This window comes from Haliaeetus leucocephalus, unplaced genomic scaffold (assembly GCF_000737465.1).
Source record: "Haliaeetus leucocephalus isolate CR32 unplaced genomic scaffold, Haliaeetus_leucocephalus-4.0 Scaffold295, whole genome shotgun sequence".
Taxonomy (NCBI): Eukaryota; Metazoa; Chordata; class Aves; order Accipitriformes; family Accipitridae; genus Haliaeetus; species Haliaeetus leucocephalus.
Genome location: NW_010972731.1, coordinates 1,281,321 through 1,298,166, shown reverse-complemented (window position 1 = coordinate 1,298,166; position 16,846 = coordinate 1,281,321). Strand labels below are relative to the sequence as shown.

At 48.1% G+C, this 16,846-nt stretch overlaps 1 protein-coding gene across 1 annotated transcript in view; it reads left to right on the top strand.

Moving 5' to 3' along the window:
* The window catches only part of GPR139 (G protein-coupled receptor 139), a 36,393-nt gene extending 21,470 nt beyond the window's left edge, over positions 1 to 14,923 (top strand). Inside the window, exons 2-3 of the mRNA XM_010570570.1 lie at positions 39 to 193; positions 13,989 to 14,923. Coding sequence (XP_010568872.1) covers positions 39 to 193; positions 13,989 to 14,923 — 1,090 coding nt within the window. The remainder of the gene's footprint in view (positions 1 to 38; positions 194 to 13,988) is intronic.
* The last annotated feature ends 1,923 nt before the right edge of the window (positions 14,924 to 16,846 follow it).

Sequence of the window (16,846 nt, the reverse complement as noted above, 5' to 3'; positions counted from 1 at the left end):
GGCCGGGGCGGCCCGTGCGGCGGAGCGAGCGCCGGCAGCGCGGCCCCGGGGGAGAGAGAGAGAGCGGGGGCGAGGGGGCACAACCACCTCCACCTCCACAACGGCTCCCTCCTGGCGCACCACCGCTATGGCTGCGGTTTGGGATACGCACCTGTCGTCTACTACAGCCTGCTGCTCTGCCTCGGGCTACCGGGTGAGTGCCGCGTCCCCGGTCGGCGGGGGGACCGGGCGCCGCGCCCGGGCTGCCCCGGGAGCTGCCGCGGTGAGGGGGAGGCTGCGGGGTTCCCGCACCGCAGAGCTTGCCGGCGGTGCCCGCCGGAGCGTCTCCTGCCCGCGGTGCGGGGCGGGGGGGAGCGCGCTGCGGCGGCCCCGGGCGGCTGAGGGCACCGGGGACGCGATCTTTGGCGTGCGTGGGGGGGATGGACGCGGGCGCTTCGTGGACGGCACCTTCGCTGCCCGACACGCTGCTGTCCCCGCGTTTTCTCCCTGGCCGGGCTTTGTCCCTGCCTGCCCTCGCACCCCTGCCGTCGCTTTCCCACCCGGGCTCGGGCGCTCTGACTTTGAACTTGACATCCAGAGTCTCAGCCGGTCGGGAAGTTTCTGCCGTAATCAGTTTGGCCATTTGAAGACTAAGCGGTACCGAGGGCAGCCGGGTCTGTCCCCTATCGATCGCGTGCCGGGCCGGCAGTAATCAAAAGCGTAGCTGTCGAGTTCTGCGGGTGCAAACCTCTGCCTGGCTCCCCGGGGCAGGGTTGGCTTTAGGAGCAACATGCCACCAGTAAGGACCTCGGCTGGGGAAGGAGCACGCTATCAGAAGGTTAGCGGACAGTCGTCTTGCTCAGGAGCCTGTCCCTGCGGCCGATGGAGCAGAGCGGTATCTAGAAAGTCCAGTCTTGGGGTCGGCGCCCTGCAAAGGCAATGGCAATGCTGACACAGAGGTTCCCGAGCGCAGGTACGGGTCTCGGAAGAAAGACCCAGGTCACAGGCTCCAGCCTCCAGACTGTATAACCCACGGCGAAATTTCCTACTTAAAAAGGGGACAAAGACAATATAGAGATGCTGGGGATGAGAAAAGCAAGAGAGACCCCAAATGGGGAAGGAAAGGATGTTTCAGGCTTGGGTGTGAACACCTGTGCAGCACCGTTGCCAGCACGCAGGTATCCACAGCTCAAAACACGCAGATGCCACGTGAGCATCGCATCGCCGCGACTGTCTCAGCCGAGACAGAAGACCGAGCAGGTTTTTCCTCCCGGAGGGGGCTGTCTGAGGCTGTCAGCGAGACGCCTTGGCACGCAGGACTGCGGGGAGCTGCTCGTGCAGCACCGCTTCTGCAGTTAGACTGGGCTTCAGCAGGCAGCGCTGCCATCCCAGTGCAGCCTGGGTGGGCAAACATCACAGCTTGCTCCCTGGCTTAACACCTCCAGCCTCAGAGTAACTTACAGCGATCCCAAGGACAGGCAGAATGAGTCGGGGAAAAGTTAGAGCAATCTGATGCACCAAGGTGAATTGGTATTTTAAGGGTGTAATACAAGAGAGTTGGCTTGTGTCTATGTACAGCTACGCATTTAAAGTGCCATGTAAAATGGCAAGCAGCAATGACAGTTAATAGTCTACAATTTCTGCATGGCTTGTTCACCGTAATTCCTTCTTCAAGCAATTAATACATAGAAAAATTTTTAATCAGACATGAAGAGAAGCCTGCCTCTGAACAGCACACATGTAATTACCACTCTGCATATGAATTGATGTTCTTTGTGTTGGTTGGGTTTTTTTTTCCTCCCTGACTTGTAATTAAAATTTGAAGATTGGCTAATAGTTCAGACCAATAGCGCAGAGAACTGGAAAGTTAAGTCCTGTATTTACCCACAGAGGATGCAGGGCATAGGCAAGTGTCTCTGCTCCACAGCATCGATAAGTCTCAGCCCTGACGTGAAGAGACCCAGCCAGCAGGCATGAGGAGGTAGTTTCCTCTTCATTAATTCCTTAGGGGCTGCTTAGACCTCCACAGTAATGACAAGCTCTGATTTCAAAACCTGTTCCCTAGGGACTGACCCAGACCCTCTCAAGATTATCAGGTGAAGAAGTTGTTATGAAGCAGTCTGTGGCTAAGCTTGCCTTTGTATGTCTCTGAAACAGGGGAAAAGTCTTACATGCACAGACAAGAAAAATCCCTTAATGAGCGCTCTGCTCATACTTGCACCAGCTCCCTAAGGATACTACATTGTAATTACAGACCTAACACTGTCATTCTAAGAACATGGTTAAAATCGCTGGGCGATCCAAATTAGCAATGGTGACATGCATTTCTCAAGGGATCAGACATCGACTGATTAGAGCAGTGGCACCAGTGATAGTACTTAACAGAACTAGCCAAAGCATTTGGTTGTGCAACACTGCTGAGTTCAGTGGACTTATATCAGGTATAAATGCGTCAGCTTGTTCAGTGCATGTTATCTGAGGATAACATTGGCACTAACACCTGAAAACACTGCACATGTACAGTATGCTGAGTGCATGAGAAATTTATGATTCTCACCCTGAGACTGCACAGAGATGAGAACAAGCTGGATATGTTTAGGGAAAGACTCACATGGCCAAGCTTCATTGAGGATGTGGTACAGGGCAAGAGCAGTGCTAAAAAGAGCTTTTCACGTTTTAATTTGAAGCTGCTCTTTGGTTTTCTAACATCAGAAAATTGTAAAGGTAGCACGCTTACTACCTGTTAGAAAAAGAACCCTGAAGTCTGTGGGATCTGAGTAATTACCTCTGCACAATGCCAAGAATTTAAGTGAAATACTGTCTAGGATCTGTCCTCAAATACAGCACTAGTGCAGTGTTTTGCTGAAATGGAAATGGTTAACTCCTTGCCACAAGCCTTGGAGAAAGACTGATGAGAGGAGAAACCAGTTAACTGTTTCTGCCTTTCCTGCTCTAGTGTCTGAAGGAAATTTCACTAACTCAACAACTCCACGTTGAGGCCAAGTGATGCCAGGCCTGATTGTGCACGCAGAGAAAGCATCTTTTCCCCTCCCTTGTATAACCCAGGCATCTCAGCAGATCCTGTTCTCAGCAATGGCTCTTTCTCGCTCCTTGTTCAACCAGACACCAGAAAGTCTGAAAAAGGCAGAGACGAGAGAGCGAGCAAAGAGAACTCCCTTCACCCCTGCTCTGGCAGAAGCACTCAGAGGCAAGTGCCAGGCCATGCCCTGCAAAGAGGGGCAACGGCAGAGGCACCCCTGCACACCGACCCTGCCGCAGCAGGTACCGCGCGCCAAGGCGGCTACGACTCTGCCAGAGGTGACTGCGCCTTCCGATCAGCTGGCACGGGAGGTTTCTTCTTTTCCCTCTAAGCAGAGGCTGGCAAGACGGAGACTGTTTTCCAAAACTTGTTTTGAGCGCAGATGTCCAAAGGTGTCCCACAAGCGCGCAGTCCCGCTGCCAGGAGCAGGCTGCGCGGGACAGGGAGAAACTGCCGGTGCAAGGGTGGAGAGAGCAGAGCGAGGCAGCAGTGCTGGAAGCAGGGTCATATTCCCATTTGGGGTGGGGTGGGGGGTGTCATTTACAGAGCTGTTCTGCAGCCCCTGCTCTACCATCCCTGCACTTCCCTTGTCTGTCAGCTGGAGAGGACCTCTGAAGCACCTCCACTTCGCCAGAAGGCAAGAGAGGGGCTGCAGGAAGGCTTAATGGCAGCGTTTCTGTCTTTAGTGACAGAAAATGCCAGAGAAGAGGTGTTGTCGGATGTGGGGGAGGGAAGAAATGGCTCTGATTCAGTCCAGGTGGTAAGGTGAGGAAGCAAAGAGCAACAGGTACCAACCCTCAGTCTGTCCCTTTGCCAGTGAGAGCCGCACAAAGCGGCTACACCAGAGAGCTCCTGCTATGCTGTGGCGGTGCCACCGAACATGGCCGGGAAGGTCAGGCAGAGAAGCAGCAGTGCTCGCTGCAGACACCTGGCTTTGACCCTGATTCCTGCTTCATTAGAAGGTGCAGCGGCGACTGAGTTGCCTTGCATGCAGTCACCTTCCCTGCCGGGGCGATAGCGTATTGCTGCTGAAAGGACAGAGTGGCAGCGTTTCCTAGACCGGGGCCTGGCCTGATCCATGCTTCCAGGGCTCTTCTCCTCCTGACAGCGCAGAGAGGCAAAGTAAGATCTGGCTTTCTTACTGCATGATCGCTGGTTCCACTTTGCTCCCCGGTCAGTCGCCTACCTGGGGAGCAACTTGGGTTCAGGGGTCATCACATCCCAGTGACACAAAGCACAGGCACATACCCAGCACCCTTACAGCATCCCCAGGAGGTAACAGACTCACACCAGTGTCCCACTCCAGACTTCGAGAGCCTGGTCCACAAATGCTTCTTTTATTTGTGCTTTAGGCTTCTGCTTAAAACAGATCACGCTGATCTAAACACAGATTAAGGACTTTGCAAGTTTGGGAAAGCAGCCTGGACATGCTTGGGTGCTCCCAGCTGGAGGGTGCGAAGGGGTAGCTTTCATGTCAGACCTGCTGCTGAACAAAGTGTCACGGAGATGGGGACAACCCAGGTGGTTCAAAGCCCAGCCATGCGCAGAGTGCACTTGGTGAGCTCATGCAGAAGGAGAGAAGCTATAGTCCTGACCTAGAGGAACGTCTAAGTTCAGCAGGGGTGCCTAACCTTTTTAACACACTATCAAGAGAGAGCTACACGTTATGGACCTTTCGCTAACAGACAAGAGAGCAGCTGTCCTCGCACAGCAAGCCAGGTGCTTCCTAGGTGTTGGATTGACGTACAGGTGCGTAACATTTGCACTGTGCCCATGCAACCTACAGTACAGGCCTGGGCAAACTGGAATGATGGAGAATTGGTCCTTCTGGAGCCTTCTCCCCGTATGCAGCTTGGAATAAGGAGGCTATTCAGGAGGCCTGCAAGCCAGGGTCATCATCCTGGCAAGGCAGGTACTGCTGGGGGGCTGTGGGCTGAGCATCCCTCATCTGAGAGACCACCACCGTGCAAGAGCTCAGCTGTGCTCCCTCCGCTCCCCGCCGGTGTAGGGGGAAGGAGACCTGAAGAGCGTTGCCATCTCTGTGCCTACAGCCACAACGTGGTTAGTAACACGAGTAGGAAGGGGGACAGGTAGCAGTGTTTGTTGATGACTCATGTGGCATGTAATACCCAGTAAATACCAAAGCGGGCAGAAGGTACGTGTACATACAGCACACAGCAGTACAGAAGTGTGTCTGACCCGTTTCGGATTCCTGCCATCCACTGCCTAGTATATTCTTCTGCAATCACGGTACAGGCTTCTGATTAAAGAGAGCATTTCCAACACCTGAATAAATAGCCTTTCTCATAACAGCACACCTGAACAATAGAAGTGCTAAAGGAAGATCTGAAAATATGAGTGGAAGAATTGTTACATGCAGAGTTATGACCTTGAAAAAAACAGGACTCTTCAGCTGTCACTCATTAGATAGAGTTCACACAATGAATAAGAACTGAACCCTCCTGAGGCCTGATTCAACCCCCCTTTTATTCAAAGACCATACTTTCTCTGACTTAAAATCTGAATTGGACGCAAAGCCAGTACATTGCATCCTGCTTAAAGAAGGACAAATAAATTGGCAGAACTTTATCTCAGCTATCAGAGCACCAAAGGGCACTGCAGAACATTACAGTAGCACTGCTGGACAGAGTGGAACAAAACTGCTGCTAACATGTTTAAAATGAGTCACTTCCTATTGTAAAATGAATGCGTTTTCTTTAAGGAGAGAAGAATCATTATGAAAAAGAATAGATTCATTACAGTGTTCCTGCACAGAAATGGTGGCAGCAAGGCGTGCAGATGGGAGCGATTTAGTTTGGTCAGTATGTCTGGAGACTGTGGCCACTAAATCCTTGCAGCCTGAAAGGCAGCATGTGGCTGAACCCATGTTAATGCAGAGTAGGACTTGATTGCACACATCTGAACGCCACTACAGAGTACAACTGCTAACTTTGGTTTTCTTCTGCCACATCAGTAGGAAGCAACACTGTCAGGGCTGTAATGATAACGAGGTGCAATATTTGTGAGGCTCAGTAGACTATGAAGTGCACAACCTTGCATGGCAGGCTGCTGAAATGGATTGGGAAGGAAAAACTCCAAAGGAGATTTTTCCTTGAAATGACAACGACACAAAAGAGAGAGCACAGCCAGTTTTCACGGTAGGTGGGTAATGCAGAGCCCCCAGTTGTTAAGAAGTCAAGCCATTCAGAAGCACTAGGCAGTCTAATATCCTGCTGTTCTTCATCCACCCCCTTACTTAGTTTTCTCCTCCTCCTCTTTCTGCTCCTCTCCATAAAATGGGGGTGAATCAGCAGAAACAAGCCAGCAGGAGAAGGCCTTCATCCGCATACGTCAAAACAATTTGCTGTAGGCAAACAGACACCACGGAGATGTCCTGATGTGGTGCGCTCTCTGCTTTCACACACCAAGTGCAAAGCAATCCCTGGCCACAGAAGCTTTCACCTTCTGTTTCAGGAGGTCTTTTTGAGCCTTTAATCTCTTTTCCCCTCAACTTTGAGACACCAGGGAAGGAAACAAAGCCAAAATTAACCCCTTGAGCACAGGAGACCTCGCACACAATTCTGTTTTCATTCTGCAGAATAAAGAAACGTATTTATGTAAGGATTCTAAACCCCAATGTCTGGAGCACTGTTGGTGCCATTCTGGGAGTGACCTGACAGGAAAAGATGGTGTTGGTTTGCCCCCCAGGACACCAGTATGGCTGTGCAGAGGGAAGGAAGTAGAGGCAACCAAGTAGGACCAGAATTAGCAGTACAGATGACCAAAAGGCGTTTTATCCCTTTATCCGTGGAAGAGGACAGAAGCCTGCATATTGAAACACTGAACACATCTTTTTTACTGAAATTGTTCTCTTCTGCCACCTGAAACAGAGAGTCCCTGGAATGTACAGTCATTTAACTTCTCCATCTTTTCAATCATATGGTGCATTGACTGCGCGGATAGGTGCACTAGAGGTTGCTTTTGGTTTCAAGACAAATTACCTGTCAGTCAGTTACATGAGACTGGGATATTTCACAAACATTTGTTCATTCTAGGTATGTTTTCTTCAATGTCTGGACTGGCACACCAAAGAGCGATATATTTAGTCTGGATGCAGTATATTCTCCGTGGGGGAAATAAAGCCAAACTGCAATGGTTTTACGTAGTCTGTGATTTCCTGCATATTGTGTAAAATTGGCATAGTCTCTGAGAAAGCTTGGCCATGGGGTTTGCAAGCATGAGCTCCTATTGCATTAGCTAATGCTTTAGGAAGACATAAAAAGTTTGGTTTTTAGCAAAACCACAATCAACAGTAAAATCCTCTTAATTATTCATGTTCAGTAAAGAATTCATGCTAGTGCCCTTATGAAATCGCGTCCTGCCTCCATCCTAGTAGTCCCATCAAATACCTTTGGCACCTGCCTCAGTGCTTTGGCATTTGATATCAGAAGGGTAGAATGGTTTTGTGATCCTTGAGCTCAAGTTACTCTGCTTGAGAGCTCTTAAACTTCGCTGACAGCGCACATTTAGAAGCCACAGACACCTGCCAAATGAGACACCCGAATTGCCTCGAAAATCTCTGTCTGTCCAGATACATTGCATGAATAACCAAATCCCTTTTATGATTTCTCCATTATTTTGCAGATTGCTTTTTCTCCTCCCAGCACCAATTTCCATTAGAAAGCTTTACTGCTCTGGTAGCAAGATGTGAAGCTAGATTTTGGGATATGAGTTTTAGACGTTTTTATCCTCGTGTAGGTGCCTCTAAGAAAGGCTTCAGGGGGGAATGTCTGAGAGTCATTAGAGGCTTTCTGTGCTGTAGGCACAGCTCGGGAAAGGTGGATAAGGAGGGTGAAGACAGAAAGAGGAGAACCAGATCCCTGTCACATTAACACACGTCTGCCACTGGTGAGCACGTACTGAGCCTCCCTGCATCTTGGCCTAGCGTTCCTTCTGGGCTGTTCTCATATTGCAAAAATAGCCCTATTTTATAAAGACTAGGGGAAAAACAGCCTACTCCGTCAGTCTAGGAAAGCTGAAAGCAATGCAATGTAATTACACCTGTCTGCCAGACAAGTTACTGCACTTAAGCCTGGGTAGTTGGCAAGGCTTAAAGTGAGTACCCGGCCGTCGGCATCTCCACGCCATTACCGCATCTGTGCCCTCCAACAGCGAGGAAGTGCTTTTGGCATCCATGACCGGCCTGTGTCAGCCGTTGAGCAGCGTATCCCATTCACGGTGTCCTTCCCCAGAGCCACCTCAGCTAATAAATGCTGTCAGTGAGAAAAATGGCCCTGGAGGCCAGATTTCATTGTCAGAATCTGGCCTCTGACACCAACTCATTCATTCACCTGTGACTTGGAAGTGCAAGGCCATGCCGCGTTTTCTCTGGCAGTCACTAACCTTGTCTCCTGCATATAGAGGGGAGTTTGGGTTGTCCTGGGCAGGAGCTTGATCATCCTCTATCTCCAGGTTCACTTTCACCCTCAGAGCTGGCGTGGTTTGTCCCTGCATATGGGATTTCTAAGCAGAAACCATATGAGAGCCTTCCTACAAGGTGTGAAACCTCCTCCAGTGGCAGCCCTGCATCCACGCCTGCCGTAGCTTTTGTGATGTTTGATTTTTGGCTTAGATCCCTCTCCATCCCCTGGGAGGTGATGCAGGCACCAGTAGAAGGGGCCAAGGGTGCTTCCCTCCCAAGGGTGAGTGTATGTGTGCCATTTGGTGGCACTCAGACAATTGAACAACAAATAAATCAATTTATTTTAAAAATCAATCCTCATGGGAGCTCTCAAGGAAGGAAAATCTTATATTGCACTGATTATATTCTATAAAGTACCTCTTTACACTTCACAATGGTTTAAGGAAGGATCTTAAGATATGATAATAAAAGAGAAGAACAAATTACATTAGCGATGAGCAGGCACCATTTACGAAGGTTGTCCCCTCCTGGTGTAGTGTTGAGTTCAACCCATACTGGCTGTAAGAGGAAAACATGGAACTGCCCTATCTTCTTCAAGGGCAAACAGCATCCAGGGGTCATTTTAAAAGACCACATAACGGGCTATAGCCAACATCAGTAATAAACATATGTTTTTGTTGCCACAGCTTCCATCAGAAATCACCCATTGTCATCATCTTCTCCAGAGAGCTCCCACATGAAGGGCTGAATACCATCCTCATCTCCAATCTGGTAACTACTGGCAAACAACTGTTAGTAATCCTGGTCAGATCTGGCTGCTGGACACGGTACCTGTTTACATTTTAATATTGCCTCCTACCTTAGAAGAAATCATCTATTCCCACCAAGCCAACACGTCACTTTTTTTCCATCATATATTTTTAACATACTGTAGTTACAGTCTCAGAGTTTCTAACTCTAAGAAGGAACTGTTACTAACGTACTTTCTAAAGCAATTTCAAATTTCCCGTTCGTAAACTGTCTCTCTCTGTGCCAGTCAGGTGACTAATGCAAGGCCTGCAGAGTAGTTTCATACATTGCACAATAATTTGTAGGGATCCTAGCAACAACTGTATTCGGTAAAAGGTGTCCATTATATTCAGTGACCTAACGTTTATCACGCTTGGTAAGCGACACTCATGGCTACTTCATTTAGGTAGTTTATGATGCTGAACTGCTGAACCACACAGCGGGCCTTACTCCCAACGCAGCGGCGCTACTACTTGTGTTATAAAGGCTATTTCACTGCACAGGCTGCTGTGTACATGCAAAATGCTCTCAATAAAAAAACCAAAGCCGAGAAACATGCCTATTTCTTCTTTAGACAGATACAATTGCTCCTGCTTAAGCTCACACGCGGTGATAATAGTCAGTGGAAGGAGCTCTGCGAACCCCCCGCAAAGACACTATTTGAGCTATGACGGTAATCCATGAAACAAGCTGGGGAAAAAACTGTGCCTTTAGGTCACAGGCACTGCTTTGAGGAGGCACAGAAGACTGCCCGGGCTCTGCAGGCAAGGCAGCCTGGCTTTGGTATGGGAAGCAAACCCAAATCCACATGAGAACCAAGGTTACTCCTAAAGGATGATCCCTCTCAGATACATAGGACCTCCAATGGCATGATTTGTACACAGAAGCTGATAAAGTCAGAGGAGATGCCAGAGGAGAGATCGAAGTGTCCCATGATGAAGCCTGGCTGAGTTAGAAGGTTGCCGTATTTTGAGCAGTGTGGACCAATGGTGTTTGGGTGTCAGAGACCTTCAGACACTGTATTTCAAAGGCATCCTCATGACTGAAGGGAAAGAATTGAGACTGCCATTTCTTACAGTTGCTTCTCATCATCTGCTAGTGGCATATCAAGGCTTCAGCCAGCTAGTCCTTAATCAAGCCCTGGTTCTCAACCAGATATTTATAAATTCAGAATACTGCACTGCAGCAAGCGACGCTGGCATAAGTTCCCATCTGTCATCCCCTAATCAACTCCCAGCTCAGTGATCAATCTCTTTCAAATTCAGATGATCTTAACTACACAGTATCTAGAAGAAACACTGCAAGAAATAGGTGGTATACCATCCAGGACAATTTAGGGGCACTGACCTATCCAGCAGCTCTTGCTTCACCTACATTACAGTAGAGACAGATATTTTTATATCTCTGTCATCATCTCTGCCATAGTCCTTATCACTGACTGCAATATTAGTGCAAGAATTAGGGTAAACAAGGTTAGAATGTGGTTGCAAATGCTCTTGCATCACCTTTCACCCGTAGTAGGTAATTTTTGCCCACAGGAGAGCTTGTGGGGCACTGAGTAGGTACTCAGGAGTCACTGAGATGCTGGCACAAGGACACAGTTCTTCGCACAGAGCAGTGTTCCCACCTATTTCCCATTTTACTGAGCTTTAGATACCATCTGAGGACACACCAAGGACCAACTTAACACTGGCTAGGAAATGGGTGAAGGACTGAGGCTTATCCATAGCTCATCTTTGCTTTCCCTACACAGCATGCAGCAGGAAAAATACTCCCAAACTCTGTGCTAAGACACTGTCATACTGGCAACTTTCTGCTGCACCCCAGTATATATACGTTTTCACAAAGTAAATGATATTACTATATTTCATATCATCCAGCCAGAAAAAGCCCTAATGTGATCCCAGGGAAAGCATTTCCAATACAAGATACCGTAACCCTTGCAGAAAAATTGGATAGAGCTTGTATGTACTTTGTCAGATCAATTTTCTTATCCGGCTCACCAAGCAAAGCTCACTGGCATTAGACAAATAACTTGCATTTCAGTACATGCTATTACTGCCGTTGCTGGGAACCCTGAGAGAGGCGGGGGGAGAGGGTACAAAGGAAAGGACTGCTCATGAATCTGCTCCTGCAGGAAAACAGGAGTAGGGTTAGAACCAAGCACCAGGACCCCCACAATGGGCAGAAGGGGTGGGGAGCAGGGCTGCTGTGCAGGGCTTCAGCATCCCTGCAGGAGCTCCTCCGACAGTGAGGCCAGAGTTACCAGCAGGGACCAGTGTCCTCAAGCATCCCCCTTGCTGCATGCTGGCTCCAGCTGTTGCTGCTGGAGTGAGTCAAATCCAGAGGATTTAAAGAGAAGGTGAACCCCATGGGTCACATCCAATATCTGTGAAGCCAAGCCACTCAGCCTGGCTGGCCAAAACCAACAGTGGCTGCAGAGTCATGATAAACACTCCAGCTCGAGGATTTCCTTGACAGTACATCACTCACTGTACCTCTAGGGCTCAGCAGCAGGCACAACAGAGGCATTTCATAAGCAAGTAAGGCAAAAATGACACAGCAGTTCTGACAATGGCACCCCATCTCCTCTGAGCTGAAATCAATGCAGTTGCATTCCTGTTAATGGAGAGCAGAATTGGGAAAATTCCCCTGAAGGTGATTTGAGACAGTACTGTTGGAAAGATCATGCTTTTTTTTTTTTTAATTTAGGAAAGGAGTCAGTTGATTGTCATGTTTGGTTCAGTTTTGTTCCAAGGTACAAAATTAATATATTGACACAAAAATAGGTGACACTTACGAGGGCTGTTACTCCAGATCATTCACTGTGCTGCAGTTCCTTGGTGGCAGAAATCTGCTCCCAGACAGCAGGTTTTGAAGGCAGTTATAAAGGAGGAGGTTTTCTCCAGTGCCAAGTAAAACAGTTAAAAAAAAAAAAGAGCATTTTCAGTTGTAGGATATATGTCCTAGGTCATCATTACCTTGATGTTAGCAACTTCTTTTGTCTCTGATTTAAAGGAATCCTTACAATTATTGTTGATTTGTTTTGGGAAATCCATCAAAGCTGGCAGAAATGTTTGAAGGTAATGCACAGAAGAGGAGATTTATAGAACACTTATGAAAATGTCAAATACAAACATTCAGCAGTCTCTTGTACAGTAAACCGGATCTGATTTTTAAGCACTACTTCAGGTATTCTAGCCAAGTGATACAAACTTCTGATGGGAACAATCTCACCTGTTTGATTCTAGCCATACCAGTAGCAGGAATAATAGGATTTCTCCCCCCCCCTTCCCCCATTCAAGACTACACAGTAAGTTCTAGTGAACATGAGCAAGTAGTTAAAGTTTGGTTACACCTTGGTGCTCCAGGAAACCTCTCAAGGACTGCAAGGGCTGTTTGTATCCAAGGTGGGGAGCTCTGCCTGGCCAGGCACTGTGGGACTGAGCCCTTCCTATAGCATCCCTTATAGCACTGATTCAAGCAGCCGCTTAAGCATAGCTTGAAGTTGAATCACAGCTTTAGAAGATGGAAGCAAACCAGACAGTGAAACAGGAGAGACGCTTCAGCAGTTCACCACAATATTATTTAAGTATCATGCAATACACCTAGGCATGGTTTAGGTGATGGATCTGTATTGTGGCCAGAGAGTTGCAAGCAGATGCTTTTTCAGGAAACTCGGGGATGTTTACACCTGGGCTGAATCAGAACATCCATCACATCTGATGTGACCAGCAGGATTTCCTTAAAGGCTCAGCTGTATCTCTTCAGAGGAAGAATGCCTTCCAGTTGAAGGACTTCTAAAGAGCAGCTCTGGATAAGCAAGCAGGTCTTTGCGGAGCAGATCTTTTCAGTGGTGGAAAGGGAGATGCTTCCCCAGAGCCCATCTGTAGGAGAGTGGGTCAGACAGGCATGACTGAATTAACAGGAGACTCATCCTGGGCAGAGCTGAAAACTTTGAGTGCTGCAAAGGACCTCCAGCTCTCTGGAGGAGCTAAGGATGTGTTTCCCTGGAAGTTCTTCTCTCAGTTGGAATCCCACTCAGTCAAGAGAGAATTACCTAATCCAGGTGGCTTTGATTTCAGCTGTTATTAGATGGAGTTCAAAACTAAACCAGACAGGCACCATGAGCTGGGATAAGGGACAAAATGTTTCTCTCCAAAGCCCACCCCCATCCTTCTCATTTGTTACTTGTTAAAAAAAAAAAAAGTGAAAAAAGCAAGGGGGCGGGAATGAGAGAGAGAATGTGTGTGCGAGAGAGAGAGAGAGATTAATTTTTTTCTGCTGCTGCCTCCTGCTACTGCTACCCCTACCTCCCTGCGCGTGGGCAGGGGTCCCAGCACCCCCTGCTCAGGGTGCTGCTGCTGTGTCCGCAGCGGCAGCGCGGCTGACCAGAGAGCAGCAACACAGCTGGGGCCACAACTCTACATCTGCTCCGAGGAGATAGCAAAGGGCTGCTGGACACCACCTAACTCTGTGTCTGGAGTGAAGGTCCAGACTTTCTCTCTGTCCCTCATCCCGGTCTGCCGGGACACGGAGCATCAGCAAACCCCACGGCGGGGAGCGGGGCCACGGGCTCCTCTCATTGCAACAGCTTCTCTGAGGGACCCAACTGTCGTGTTTTCCTTTTGGTTTCTTGAACTTTAATAAAGGCGGTCATGTTCCCAAGTGCTTGAACAGAGCTACGGCTCCGAGCAAATGCTCAGAAAAGCTACTGTTACATCTTAATAGCCTAACTCTGTATTTCTGTCTCCACAGCAAACATCTTGACAGTCATCATCCTTTCCCAGCTCGTGGCTCGCAGGCAGAAGTCCTCCTATAACTATCTTCTAGCTCTAGCTGCTGCTGACATCCTGGTTCTCTTCTTCATTGTCTTTGTTGACTTCCTCATGGAAGACTTCATCTTAAACAAACAGATGCCTCAGGTACTGGACAAAATAATTGAGGTCTTGGAATTTTCTTCCATCCACACCTCCATTTGGATTACGGTTCCACTAACGATCGATAGGTATATAGCTGTGTGCCATCCGCTGAAGTATCACACAGTCTCCTACCCTGCTCGTACTCGAAAAGTCATTGTAAGTGTCTACATCACCTGCTTTTTGACCAGCATCCCCTACTACTGGTGGCCCAACATTTGGATCGAAGACTACATAAGCACATCAATGCATCACGTTCTCATCTGGATCCACTGCTTTACCGTTTACTTAGTGCCCTGCTCCATCTTCTTCATCCTGAATTCCATCATCGTGTACAAGCTGCGGCGAAAGAGCAATTTCCGACTGCGAGGGTACTCCACAGGGAAAACAACAGCCATTTTGTTTACTATAACTTCTATTTTTGCCATACTTTGGGCACCAAGAATAATCATGATATTGTATCACCTCTACGTATCGCCTATAAACAACAGCTGGGTGGTACATATTGTGTCGGACATTGCCAATATGCTAGCACTGCTGAACACAGCAATTAATTTCTTCCTCTACTGTTTTATTAGCAAAAGATTTCGCACAATGGCAGCTGCCATGCTGAAAGCCTTCTTTAAGTGTCAGAAGCAACCTGTGCAATTCTATACAAACCATAACTTTTCCATAACAAGCAGCCCTTGGATTTCCCCAGCCAACTCTCACTGCATCAAAATGCTTGTTTACCAGTATGATAAGAATGGAAAGCCTATAAAAATATCACCATGAAAATGGCAATAGTTGGAGTTTCTGGGTGCAAGTTCTTTTCAAGTGGTTACATCTTCAGGATGTAATTTGCTGAAATGGCTGTTTTGAAGAGTGGTCATTTGATTTCATTTCCCTGGGAGACCGATGGCAGATCAGACTGTTAGGAGGGAACAGGAGCACTTGATTTTAGGAGCAAAAGTGAAAAGGCAAATGCCCCCGTCTCTTACATAGCATTTTGAATATGCTTCAGAGTTCAAGTCATAGTGTTCAGTCGCACTCAAACATTTTGCATCCCAGCACCAGTGCAGTCCAAAGTCATTGAAGGGGGGAAGCCACAACAACAGTTAATTACAACCTTTTAAAACACAACAACAAAACCTTACTTGACCATGCAGTTCACTATTGACGGAGCAAATGGATGCTTTTATGTGCTGTGGAAGGTGCCATTTCTGGTGTGTGCACTTGCCAAAAATGATGTGTTGTTTCTGACATGAAATACTACCACACACAGTCTTGCTGTCAAGACCTTGTTGCAAGAGGCAGCCTGCAAGACATGAACTGTGACAAGCCCTTTTTGGCTCACTTGAGCAAGGCTCAAGGACCGATGTAGTACCTGTTGCAGCCTTGGCACGGAAAGCAATCCTGCAAGCTGCCAATATTCAGATGTTTTAAGTTGTTATTTAAGAATGTGACCGAGACAGGGGAGCTCAAGGGAGGGAGAGAGGTTTCTAGAGCCAAGAACAAAAGCAGCATCTTTTCCCAGCTATTTCAGTTATGGTGTCTAAAGACTTTCAAGTGTGAGGCCAAGTCCTGCCTGATGCAGAGCTCCCACTGAAGCTGCTCCTGTGAGGTTTGGAGTGATCACAGCCTTCAGGTTCCTTCTTAATCAATAAAGATTCTCAGTTATCCCCCATGTTCAGGCCTTTAGGGATTAACATATAAAAACCTCAGCCTAAGATTTTCTCCTGACAGATTATACCATCCTATTGCAGATTTGCCCTTTAATTGTTAAAAAAACTATTTGCAAAAGAAATCCATTAAATACTCAACAGCAGTAAAAACACAGATCAGCTTGGACTAAGGCTTGTAAATATTTACCTTATTTAAAGTAGCTTAACTTCTCTTCCTTCACACTCAAAAACCAGCATCCCAGCAATGCTGAGTGTAGAAAATGAGAGAAGAGATTTACAGGAAAGCTGAAAATGCATTTCTTTTAATTTCTCTCCTTCTCAGATCTTGGCACGTGGTCTCTCAGAGCCACGTACCACAACCTTTTTACTTCTATATTGGGCACTTACTGCAGCCTGACCAAACGTGAGAGCAGACTTCCTTGCATGGTGAACACAAGCACAATGTGGTCAGTGGACACAACAGCTTCTCAGTAGCTGCAAATAAGAAGTCATCTGGTGCTAGCACTGCATTTGTGCCTGTGCCCATCTCCATTGCCAGCAGGGAGCTTGTGGTGCATCAGGGACTAACATAGCGAGGTCCTCTGAGAAGGGATCCAGTCAATCCCACTTTGGGGGGATCTGAGGCCTGAAAGCATCTCTCTAAAATCCATGGATAGCTCAGCTTTGGTGCATTTCCCCTAAGAAACGCCAAGTCTGCAAAAGTCCTGCTGAGGACAAGAGCCCGGTTCCCTTCTGTCGCAAACGTCGCGTTCGCACGCTGACGACTCCTGGCGTCCCCCAAGAGCCAAACCCACCCCAAACCTGAACTCGCCTTCCCCAGGAGGGAACGGCAGCAGAAGGCACAAGCCATGAAGACCGGGACCCCAGGCAAAGGCTGGCTCGTGCGTGGAGGGGCTTTCTCAGGAGAGATGGAGGCTGCTCAGGTCAGTCAGAAGCACAGGGAGGGGATGCCCAGCGCCTCGGGGACCACGCACCACCCGGTCCTCTCCCACCGGCCCAACGGTTGGGAGAGTTGCTCGGCACTTCTCTGCGC